General features: G+C 42.5%; 2 protein-coding genes across 4 annotated transcripts in view; one reads left to right on the forward strand and one right to left on the reverse strand.

Annotated features, from left to right (window-relative positions):
• CLDN10 (claudin 10) overlaps positions 1-9,259 on the forward strand; it is a 101,434-nt gene extending 92,175 nt beyond the window's left edge. For 2 of the 3 annotated variants that reach the window (XM_065895995.1, XM_065895994.1), the window contains exons 4-5: positions 7,581-7,688; positions 8,921-9,259. In XM_065895995.1, coding sequence (XP_065752067.1) covers positions 7,581-7,688; positions 8,921-9,041 — 229 coding nt within the window. In that variant the 3' untranslated portion in view covers positions 9,042-9,259. The remainder of the gene's footprint in view (positions 1-7,580; positions 7,689-8,920) is intronic. The other variant, XM_065895996.1, reaches the window with a different exon arrangement.
• A 3,132-nt stretch (positions 9,260-12,391) lies between these two features.
• Positions 12,392-12,644, reverse strand: part of DZIP1 (DAZ interacting zinc finger protein 1) — a 53,605-nt gene continuing 53,352 nt past the window's right edge. The window contains exon 23 of the mRNA XM_065896149.1: positions 12,392-12,468. Coding sequence (XP_065752221.1) covers positions 12,392-12,468 — 77 coding nt within the window. The remainder of the gene's footprint in view (positions 12,469-12,644) is intronic.

The following is a 12,644-nucleotide window of genomic DNA, read 5'->3' on the forward strand; positions in this document are numbered from 1 at the left end:
GCCACAGAGAAACGTATATTGAAATTTTGGAGGCCTAGTGGAAAGGATAATTGTTGTAAGACACTTGACTCTCAAGAGGAAGGCAGTTAAGGGACCTAGCATGAACCCATTTAAAAGAAACAAGGCTTGTGTAATTCCTTCTCTTTATTTCTGATCATCTCCATCACAGCTTTGAGTTAGAGATACGCAGCAATTTGAAACTGTCAAATGGATAGACACTTCTGAGACCCTTCTCATGAGAACTCATCCTATGTTCATCTTCCCAACTCCAGGTTCGATTCTAAACTGTTTTCAGGCAGTCTGCTGAGGATTTCATGTAGGGTATGCTTTTTTTTTTTTTTTTTCGGTACGCGGGCCTCTCACTGTTGTGGCCTCTCCCGTTGCGGAGCACAGGCTCCGGACGCGCAGGCTCAGCGGCCATGGCTCCCACCCGCTCCGCGGCATGTGGGATCTTCCCGGACCGGGGCATGAACCCGTGTCCCCTGCATCTGCAGGCGGACTCTCAACCACTGCGCCACCAGGGAAGCCCTAGGGTATGCTTTTAATTGACCCACGCTTTTTTGCTGCAAATCCATCTGTATTTTCTTCCTTCAACATAAACAGTTGTGCAAACCCACCTTCACACCCACAGACTCTTGCTGGTCATGGCCCCAGGTGTCACAGGACAGCCCTGGTTGCTTTAGGAATTTCCCATCTTGGAGCACAGCCCCCGCCCCCCCCTGCAGTGTCAGTTTATTCAGACTTCAAAGTTTACGAGAGAACATGTTACTGTGCCTACTTTGTGTTGTGACTCAACACATCGTTTCCCACTTAAAATCAAGGCCCAGTAAACCCCCAGTTATCCACACGAATGGAGATCAATGGCATGGACGTTGCTCAGTAACAGATTTGTTTTTGAATTGAACTGTGTAATTTTGGGAACAGGAGGTGGTCCTTTTACATTATAATGTACTTTGACTAATATTATATTAAGTTATACTGTGGATGGTTTATAAAATTTCCATGAGTAATCGGCAAGAATCAGAACTCCTATAAGGGCACTCACTGTGCACTTTGCACACGGTTAGAGAGGGAAGGAGGCAGAGGGGTTAAGAGGCGGGTTTTTGAGTTCACTCTCTGCTCAGCTCCTGGCCCTGGCCCCGGCCCCTCTGTGATCTTAGGGAAGATGCACTTGCTTCCTCTGGGTAATGGGGATAGCACCTGCTGCTTCTCAATGTTAGGGGGATTAAAGAAAGTGACATATAGACAGCACCCCCGACAGTGGCACGTGGTAGGTGATTACCTGCTCTTAACATACAGTCTATAGAATTCTGAACTACCCTAATGATAACTCATAACACGCGGAAAGGTAAAGCACGCATGTCTGTTATAAACTCTAAACCAGAGAAGAAAATGCGTGCGTGTTACGAACATTGAAAAGCAATGTAGAATTCACACACACACAAATCAGTCTTTATTTTGCGTTTCCTAAATTTGAGAATTCTCTGTGAAGGTTCCATGTGCAAGTAGGTGCTTATTATTTAAATTATCCCATTCTACTCTAGCCACCATTTGCGAAGCACCTGCCGGTATTTCATCGTCCTGTAGGAAGCTTTGGGTAGGAAATCTTGTGGCCTCTTCCAGACCGTTGAGCAAACTGTTAACTGGTGTGAATTGCATAAGGAGAGGAGAGACTGCAGCAGCCTGGGGAGATACACGGGTCGGTGGGCACTAAACAGCCTGCTTCCGGTGCCTGGGACCCCAAAAGGATGTGGAGTATTTGGGGGAAATGTATGTTTGTAGATAATGCCTGTAGAATGCTTGTTTACGTAAAATCCATCCGTGCAGTTACATAGACCTTGGATTATATAAGCCTATGAGTTGAGGAAAGTTTCTTTTTGCTAGTAATCTTTAAAAGATTGGTATACCAATGGAATTCAATTTTAAAATGTTAACATTGATAATATATGGGTGTGCTTCCTAAACTTTAAACTTTTTTTTTTAACATATTGTTTTAAAGTAACTGGAATGTTTTGGCTGCTACCACCCTTGATTAAAATGAGGAGTAGGACAGTATGTTTGAAAAAAGACTATCCTTGATGTCAAAAGACTTGGCACCTAGCTCTGTGACCTTCAGCAAGCTGACTTTTCTCTGGGGATCTTAAAAGGATGAGGATTTTTTCATTTGTGAAACAGTTTTTGTTTTGTGTTTGGAGGAGCTGCATTTTCTTTTTTCAAGTCCAACAAGCCCTGATTTTAATTATTACGCTCACCTCTTTTTGTGCTGGGTGAAAAGACAGCCTGAGGGAATTCTGAAAAAATTCCATACCCTAGAGCCACTGAGAATGCAATGAGCCAGAGAGAGCGAAAACACATCTTTCTGAAATGACAACTGAAAACGCATTGTACTGATGGTGTTTTTTCACATTGATCCCATCTTTTACTTAGCTAAGGTGTACACAAAAGGGAGAAAGAGTGTTGGTTGAGAGCTCGGGGACTGGGATCATAGTTATGGGTTTTAAATCCTGGTTCTACTATTTGCTTAGCTGAGGTATGGGGAGGAAAGTAATTTGATCTCCCTCAGCTTCAGTTTTTTCATTTGTAGAATGACCGTAGGAAGACCTCTCTCTCAGGATTGTAATGAAGATCAAATATGATAACACATGCCAAAACAACTTAGCACACAAAACAAAATCCTAGTACAGTGAGCTGATAGTAATAGTAGCTATTGTGGTGGTGGACTGTTACTTGAATCACATCTATACAGATTTGGGAGAACAGGTAATGTTTACTTTACAAAAACATGCTCTTCTGCTTCTCTTGTTAAGTTTCATCACAGCTTACTATAATTATTTGCTTAATGTCTGACCATCCCCACTAGATAGACTGTAAGATCCTTGAGACCATAGCTGTGTTCTCTCATCCATCCTGAAACACATGGTTCGCACAATGCCTGGCCTGTCATTTCTGTGCTGGTGACCAGGATAGGCTACACCAGCTCCCCGTGGATGGCAAATCAAGTCACAACAGGGGATTGGGTGCAAGAGAGACAGAGGGAGTAGCTGAAAATAAGAGGTGTCCCTCAATCCGTTCACTCAGGATTACTGTGCAGGTTACAAGGCTGAAATAGGAGGCGAAGTATGAAATTCATCAGAATCTAGGCCAGGTGTGGTTCTAGCTCAGGCTCTCTCAACAGGAAATGAAGATGTGACCAGTAGCTGGGAGCCCCAGGTACAGCCAGGTGAATAAGAATTAACTTCATCTAGTAATTCAGGGTACATTTTAATGCCTTAGATCTTTATGGTTCTTTTTTGGGAAAATAATAAGTGATCAGTCTGTGTTTTACTTTCTGTGTATAGAAGAGAAAATTTTCCCTACTGTTTACTAGATTCACATTCAATTATATACATGAATTAAGGTAATAAGGCAGCTTTGATGAGTCCTATCCATTGAGCAGAATGTCTGAGAGATATTCCAAAAGCAGTGTTCTGATCTGTAAAACGAAGTTATGTCCCTAGCCTGACGGTCCTGGATCTGTCTGATGCTAAGCAAATTGATAGCCTTTCAGAATAATGAAGAAACTTTGGTGATTTTAACAGCTCGATAAAGAGGCCGCTCTCGTAGTGGGAAAGCTGGTCTAGGGCCAGGAGGATATTGTTAACAAAAGACAGACCTGCAGCAGATATGAAATTTGGCTAATCATCTGAGGTGTTGAAGTCTGCTTCTTCCTGTTACCAAAAATGAAGAAAGATTTCCAGGCAGAGACAAGAGTTTCCTGATAAATGTTAAAGGAGACGTTGCCCAGAACAAACGAGTGGATGTTACCTTCAATCCTGTCTTTCAATAATACAAGGCCATTTTTGCCAGATCACGTACACTGATGGGTGTGAATTCAAGTCACTGTTGAATAAGTCTGCTATACGTGTCTTTCAACAGAATGAAGAAGAAAAAGTCTCTGTAAGAGAAAGAACCAAGTCACAAAAGCCCTCACATCCAAATTGTTAAAAATTATTGGTATAGACGTGGAATCTCTTAAAGACTTCAGCTCTGAAATGGTTCTGTTTACTAGATGTTTGTCTCTGACAGAATTCATAAGAAGTTCAAAAGGAAATGATATTCTCCTTGGAATAGAGTCTATATTTAGTGACCTCAAGAAAATCTAAAAATATATTTAAAAACAGGAATAAGTGAACCAGTTTTTGATACAAGCCAATCTCGTGACTCTTAAGTCCCCTCAGAAAGTTTCAAGATGCTTAAATGAATATAAAGACAGAGTTTCCAACATTTGAACTGCTTGGGTAATTTATTCTCTGATTTCTACACATTTGTATGTTCTTTTTATTTTTTTTACTTTTAAATTTTATTTATTTATTTATTTATTTTGCGGTACGCGGGCCTCTCACTGCTGTGGCCTCTCCCGCTGCGTAGCACGGGCTCCGGACGCTCAGGCTCAGGGGCCATGGTTCACGGGCCCAGCCGCTCCGCGGCATGTGGGATCCTCCCGGACCGGGGCACGAACCCGCGTCCCCTGCATCGGCAGGCGGACTTCCAACCACTGTGCCACCAGGGAAGCCCCTGCTCTTTTTATTTTTTTAATATTTATTTATTTATTTGGCTGCTCCGGGTCTTTGTTGCCGTGTGCAGGACCTTTGTTGCCGTGTGCAGGACCTTTGTTGTGGCATGCGGGATCTAGTTCCCTCACCAGGGATCAAACCCGGGCCCCCTGCATTGGGAGCCTGGATTCTCAACCACTGGACCACCAGGGAAGTCCCTGCTCTTTTTAAATGAATTGATAGTGCCGAGCTGTGGTTTGATTTCTACAACCCTAACCCGTAATGGACTATTATTAATAATTAGAGACTTACTTTTAACCATGATGCCTGGCACTGGCATCCCATTTTAGAAAGCTAAATATTTCGGAAAAAGTCTCAGACTGTTTCTTCCAGGAGTATTTATACTGAGAGTTAAATACTAATGCATAGTTTCAGGAGAGAAAACAGCCTAAGCTCTAGGGGGAAAAATAAAGAAAAATAGAAAGTATCATTCAATTGTAATCCTATATTCATGTCCTCCAAGTAGAAATTTTCACTACGCTCATCCTTTAGTTGTCTCTGCAGTAAAAGGATGACAGCAGACGGACTTGATGCCAGCTTGCTGTGGGAATTGCAGATGTTTAAAGAGGTCCGGTGACAGGCACCTACACCTTGGCAGCCCCTCTGCTCGTTTTATTTGTGTAATCTCATCCAAACATCATACAAGGAGGGCTGGTTGTGGACATCCAGGATATCCTTTTTAGATGTGTAACATGATATTTAATGAAGGTATCTTTTATAAAACTACCAGTTTAACACTTGATCTGGCCAGCTCTTTTGCTTTCACCTGTGCCCTTCCTTCACTCTTCAGTCCTCTTTGAGCTGGTTTTTGTGCAGACCGAAGGGGTTTTTCCCCACTTACGTCAACCTTCTGTTTCTGCTACTGTATCTGATTGGAACAGTTGAAGAAGTTTCTCGGTTCCCAGAGCTTAATCAGTTCTCCAGGGCAGGGTGAGGTGCTTACAGCTGTTCCTTCCTTTAGCTCTCAATTTGATTTCCCAGGGAAGGCAACACAAGAGTGAGAAAAGAAGGGATCACAAGGCAGCGTGTACTGTGTACGTCACCCATTCCCAGTTGCAAATGGAGGCTGTGAAGTACCTCAGAAGCCGGATCTGGAAATGGGCATGTGGACCACACGGCCCTCATCTTGTGTAAATGTTGCTTCCTGCTCCTGCTGGCTGGGGGCCAGGGCCACACTGTCACACCACCACTGCTGCCTGCGCCTGCCCAGATGGGAGTTCAGACCTAGCACCACAGCATGTAGAAAAGGATGAGGCAAAGCTCAGGACAGGCACAGGTCACTCACGCCAGCTGCTGGCCACCTAAGCCTGGCCCTGGCCCTGCACTTGGTTCAGGGGGACAAGCTGACCTTGGCCCTGACTTTCCCCTCTCACTCTCACCTCTTCCTTTCCGTTCTCAGCCCCTCTGTGGATTCTGTATGATCCAAACAGACCCTTCCCACTCTGACTTCATTTGACACTGAAAAGCACCATTAGGTAGGGAATGTTGTCCATCAGTTTTTGCCTTGTGATGGCGGTCTGTGGGCTCAAAGAGTTTGAGGATCACTTCTTTATTTAAAAAAAAGAAAAAAAGTAAAAAAATCCCTATTCTTCAGGAAAAGGATAGGCAGACATGAGAACACTACAGCCCTAGATTTGGTATACTTTCCTCATTCCTTATTTGTTTCTCTGAAACGTATATATATTCCTCCCCTAAAAGGGTTTCCTCCAGCACTCAGCTGTGATTTCCTTTCTTGTTCTCAGTAGCCATATTTGTACATTTGTATGGTGACCTTTCCAAGTCAGGGGCTGTCTTATCTTTCCATCTGTTCTAGTCGTGAGCAGAGTACTATGGCCTGCCGTCTAGGAGATGCTTCACAGCAATCTGTCACTAAATTATAGTTATTTTTTATTCATCTCTCACTAGATTGTAGTGATAAGCGAGATGAGGCTGTACCTATCACTGACCTTTCACTGACACTGTAGAAGAAGAAAAACTATTTTCTCCTCTACTCTCCTAGATTCTCTGCTGGGACCCTGTAAATTAGACTGAAAAAAAGGGTAGATTAATAAGAGAAAACCAGAGTTCATTAACATGTGGGTCACACATACACATGGGAGTACCCAGTGATGCGTAACTCAAAGGGGTGGCTAGAACTTGAGCTTATATAGCATCTTAACAAAAGAACAATACGTTTGTAGAGAAGTGGCAAGACAAAGGAAAAAGACTTTGAGCTTCTAGAGGCACAAATCATGGGAAGGCACGTGATGAGGGAACTAATGGAAGATGAGTTAGTGAAGTTTGTTACATAGATTGCTCTGGTGCCATTTGTGGGCTGAGCAACCTGTACAGTGTCTCTGGGAATTAACTTCTCTCCTTCCTGGCAGAGAGGGGATAGGGAACAGCTTTACAAATTTATGTCCTGCTTTTAGGCAAATGGGGGGAAGGCAGAGAGCTTTCCCCGTACCTGTTTCTTCTCAGTTGCTTTCAGCTCAAAATAATCCTTGTTGCCAAAGTGGCACATTTGGGGTGGCATGTTCTGCCACCCTTCAGTACCTTGCACATGACTGCACACAGCGGGTGCTTGATAAACACTGAGTTGAACTAAAATGAAAGCAAAGGCAACTTTCCCTTTTCTAACTGGAGTCTGCCTTAATGGTTTAGCCTGCTTGACAGAATAAAGAGATGGAAACCTTTGTGAGCTTCAGGCAGAGCCCAGAGGAAAGATGCTGATTGGCCAGGAGGCCCCAGCTTGAGTTGACTGCTCCTGCTTTGCCCGCAGCGATGCTTTCATCTTCCTTTTGGGATGTTGGGAAGATATAGTCAAGTGATGGCTATAAAAACGCTTTGCGAAAAGTTTAAATCATTATACAGATGTTATTACTTCCTGTACAAGCTCCAATAGCAAAAATGTATTATGAGCATTTAATAAGTGTTGGCTAGTAGTGTTAAACGTTGTTTACTCCCCAAATAAGTAAGCTTTTATACTTGTGTGATACTTCTTCACAGGTATGAATTAGGAGCTGCTCTGTTTATTGGATGGGCAGGAGCCTCACTCTGCATAATTGGTGGTGTCATATTTTGCTTTTCAATATCTGACAACAACAAAGCACCCAGGTATGAAAAAGAGACAAAAATGACCTGTTAAAAAGTACAGTACTATTCTAAATTGTTACACGTGGGACAAATTATAGATAGTTCATATGATTCTTAGAAACTTCAAAAACCCAGAATTGGGGCTTCCCTGGTGGCGCAGTGGTTGAGAGTCCACCTGCCGATGCAGGTGACACGGGTTCGTGCCCCGGTCCGGGAAGATCCCACGTGCCGCGGAGCGGCTGGGCCCGTGAGCCATGGCCGCTGAGCCTGCGCGTCCGGAGCCTGCCTGTGCTCCGCAACGGGAGAGGCCACAAAAGTGAGAGGCCCGCGTACCGCAAAACAACAACAACAACAAAAAAAACAAAACCCCCAGAATTGGGAAAGGTTAGGAATATATACTAAATATGACATTTAATATAGTAAATATTATATTGAATAGAATAAATATAATTATAGTTCATTAAAAAAAACCCAGAGCTTGACATTCTTACATTCCAAAGCTATTGATGTAAGTAGAAATCTGGGTCTAACTCTGGGGGTATATTCTTCACTTTGGCCTCATCAGAATTTTCACATAGGCAGAAATTGCTGATTAAGGTCACCACAGTCTCCTAGTTTCCAGGAAGATGAGTTTTAAATAAGTATTTTTCTTTTTTTTATAAATTTATTTATTATTTGGCTGCGTTGGATTTTCGTTGCTGTGCATGGGCTTTCTCTAGTTGCGGCGAGCGGGGGCTACTCTTCGTTGCGGTGCACAGGCTTCTCTTAGCGGTGGCTTCTCTTATTGTGGAGCACGGGCTGTAGGTGTGTGGGCTTCAGTAGTTGTGGCACATGGGCTCAGTAGTTGTGGCTCGCAGGCTCTAGAGCGCAGGTTCAGTAGCTATGGCGCACGGGCTCAGTTGCTCCGTGGCATGTGGGATCTTCCCAGACCAGGGCTTGAACCCGTGTCCCCTGCATTGGCAGGTGGATTCTTAACCACTAGCGCCACCAGGGAAGTCCTTAAATAAGTTTTGAAGGAGAGTAACTGAACAAATTAAGAAGCCATGAGTTTCTTCTGCAGATTCTCTTGGTCACACCAGCTGTTCAGAAATGACATTGAAATATTTCTTGGGGAGAGAGAGAAGGGAAGAAAGATAAAAGTAATCAGGGAGACAAACTTAGCTATGATGGAAGTAGGGGCAAAATGGTTTCTTCCCATTTTTGTTTGACCTACGTGTAAAAGACAATCTACCAAACTGTGTTTTGCCTTGCAGAATGGGATACACATACAATGGGGCCACATCTATCATGTCTTCTCGGACAAAGTATCACGGTGGAGAAGATTTTAAAACCACAAACCCTTCAAAACAGTTTGATAAAAACGCTTACGTCTAAAAAGAGCACTGCCCTCTAGCCGTGTCTTGAGCTTGTTTTGAACGTGAACTGTTCACAGAATGCTGCCATCAAGGCCCTCCTACAATTAACACTCAAACTATTTTTAAAATACAAATTTGAAGAACTTGTTGATTATCGTATGTAAATGTTCTTACATAGTTACATACTAATCATATTCTGTTGTGGCTTTCTATAAAAAAATAAACGGGCTATTTACAGGATTTGTATATATTTTATACATCGTAAAATATGTATATGTATTTAGCACCAAAGATTCCAGTATTCGTAACGTAGCCTTCTTAATCATTCAGACCTTGCAGTCTTTGTCTCCATTTTTTTATGTTTCTTTTTCTTCATATATTAAACAGAAGGTGTATAAGGAGTCGTGTCTTGTAAACAGTATGGGGGCAATCTGAGACTATTCCTCAGATGTTTGGGTTGAACGAGCATGTACTGGCTGCGTAGAGCCGAGTTCTGGTTTCTGACCCCTGTCTGTCACCCCCGTACTTCTCCACGGCTGCTCCAGCAAGGGCTAACGGGGCCAAATGCTATTGCCCATCGCCTGGCACGTCTGCTTTAAATAACTGCTCCGGCTTCTCCAGTACAGAGAGCAGATCCTGGGGTGGGGCATCTGCAAGAGCAGAGCTGGAGACGCCCGTCATGGCCGACTTTGGGGCCAACAGAGGAAGGCCTGGAGCTGCATTGTACCTGCCCCGCTCAGAAATAACGGACCAAGTTCCAGTGTGTCGCTCAGGTCGTGTGCGTGGAACTAACCGGTAATGGAGAGACAGCATTTTTCAAGACGTGTTAAGTTGCTCCAGTGACCTCCGACCAGACGCCGTTTTATTTCTAGGGCCAGCCCCTTTACCTCATGCCCGTAAGGGCGATAGTTATCTCAGTCTGCGTGTGCCCTCACTCACTCCATCCTCATAACTGCCCCCTGAGGTAAGTGCTGTAGCAACCTGAGCTGGCAGGGGATGAAATGAAAGCAGAGGGTTGAAGTGACTTGCCGCGGCGAGTGACAAAACCACGACTTTGAACTGAGGCAGTCTAGTGTGAAATATACAGTCTCAAGCTTTGGATAATTGGTTGTCTGTGTAAATCTATGAGTCAGACCCTTTCCAATACTAATCACAGTATGGGTGACCGTAACATTTTCATTTTCCTCAAGCGTGAAAGACTTAAAAAGGAAAATCACATTGTTTGGAAGTGCTCAATGAAAGAAAAAGAACAAGTTTATTACACACATATATATGTATGTACATATGTATATGTGTGTGTGTGTGTATATATATATATATATATATATATATGATTTTTTTCCCAGACCATAATAATACTTGAATACCTTTTCCAGGGACACAAATGAACTGAAAGCCGTGGAGGGAGGTTAGATGCTACAGGCCAGTGGCGGGGCCGGGTTTTGTGAGTGTGTGTTTAAAACAAATTTTAAAACAAATTTACAGAGCTGTACTGGTGAAGACATTATTTTGATTGTACTGAACTGTTCTAGCTTCTGAAGAATTTACGGAGAAGGGGTCAAAGTACAGAAACACTGTGTCAGTAGCCAGAAACACATTAGTTGTGTGTCAGTGAGGAGAAATCTAAGGTGATAGCCCAAAGGAAAACGAACACGCCAATTCTAGTGCAATCTAAAATGACAGGACTAACAGATAAAGGATCGGTCTTTTCAACATAACTGTTGGGTTTCCTTAGCAGACATTCATCATATTTCTCCAACCCTTTCTGCTCAGGAATTAAGACCTGGCAGACCCAGGACTTGGATTTGAGACCCGGTCTAAAGCCTACTTTTGTCACTTTCTAAGTGTATGGCTTTGGCAAGTTACTGTATAACTGTTTCTCACATCTTCAAGAAAATTATAATAACTGTCTCAAAGTTGTTCTATAAGTGAACTAATAATGCATGTTAAAAACAAACAAACAAGGAGCTCAACAGATCTCTGTGGGATAAGTGAGTGAATGTAAGGGCCTGGGTTCCTTCTTAGGCATTGTTGTAGGTTGCTTATCTCTGTCCTCCTACAATGAAGATTTGATTCAGCACTTATTAGAGCTTTTAGAAACTTATCAAGTGAGTACATCTGCATAAAATTGGCCTTTGTGGGAAGTTTTTAAAAATTAAAAAATTGGCCTTTGTGGGAAGTTTTACTTGTGAGAGTGGCCCACAAGTAAAAAGGACTCTGGTGGGGCAGAAACAGATAAAACATTGTTTTAACTTTTAGGTCAGTGTGTTTACATGGCACAGCTACCAAGGCAAGCTTAAATCCTCTAACGAGATAAGCCTAACTCAGAAATCAGCTCTAATAACTCAGCCACAGTCACAAGGATGTAATGGAGGGCTTTACTTGAAAGGTTGGCAAAATGAAGAAAGATCCAAAATCCAAAAAACCATTTAGTTAAAATGTAACTTATTTTTGGAAACAGAGTACAGATAGTATCACAAAGTATAAAAAATGCAGAAAACAGTTTATATGAACTTTTTGAATGTTGACAATGTCATTGTTAAGAATAAAATTAAGTTAGTCTTGAGGTACTTTAGAATATGGGTGCGGCATTTAAAAAAAGTGAAAAAAACTACAGACACATATGAATTCAGTATTGACTCGATCTGTTCTGTTTATAGATAAGTTAACTGACATTTAAACTGGCTACATTTTATTCATAAAATAGCCAAGGTAAAGATGACGCCACAGAAATGGTATTTCAAGTTCTAAAATAAAACGACATGCTTACAATGGCTCAAAGCTGCATATGGTAAGAGTACTTCTGGAAAATGGAGTTATCTAACGTGGGCCTGGCTATATTTTTATAACTCTAAACTTACTTCTATATGAAAAATAAGCAATCTACTGAAGATTTCACTGATTCCACGCATTCAATTTTAAGGATACTGACAGAACTTTATAATAAAGCACTTCCAACGTGACAACATACGTAAGAAAGATATAAAAAAAGGTCCTAATTCAAACCAAAACCTGCTATAAGAAGTTTAAAAAAAATTCACTTAAAGATTAGTTGAAAAAAACATACACTTAAACAAACACTAGAGTGCCGTTCTGAAGAAAAAACTTTTGATGACGTCAACGACACATTATTTTTAAGCAGCAGTCTTAAACACCTTTATATGCTTCAAAATACTGCTGACTGTTTGTTTTGTAATAACTGCATTAGGTGCCACAAAAGGGACTCTGGTTCTTGGAGAGTCAGCTTCCTTGTTATTGTAGGAGATACTGCCAAGCAGGAGCATTAGGGTCGTGTAGGCAGTACTGAAAGACTGTGGTTCTGCAGTACCGCTGGCGTCTGGAAGGGCCTCCCGATGCGTGGGGTGACAGTTACACATCTGAAGAGTCACTCCAGTCAGTCACGGTTACTAAGCTGCTTTTCAATGTGCTGGATTCATCCTGAGGTCCTGTGAGGGAGAGAGGGGGCGGGGGAGGCCCCAGTGATGAAACAGGCACACTGTCCAGCCTGTAAAAAATCCTCCACTTCAGACAGTAATTCATCACTCGTGTCTGAGTCTGCTCGCAACCCCACCCCTAGCTCCTACAAACTGTGAAAGAGGCTGTGGACAGTCCCACCACGTCT

Source organism: Phocoena phocoena, chromosome 18 (genome assembly GCF_963924675.1).
Source record: "Phocoena phocoena chromosome 18, mPhoPho1.1, whole genome shotgun sequence".
Lineage (NCBI taxonomy): Eukaryota > Metazoa > Chordata > Mammalia > Artiodactyla > Phocoenidae > Phocoena > Phocoena phocoena.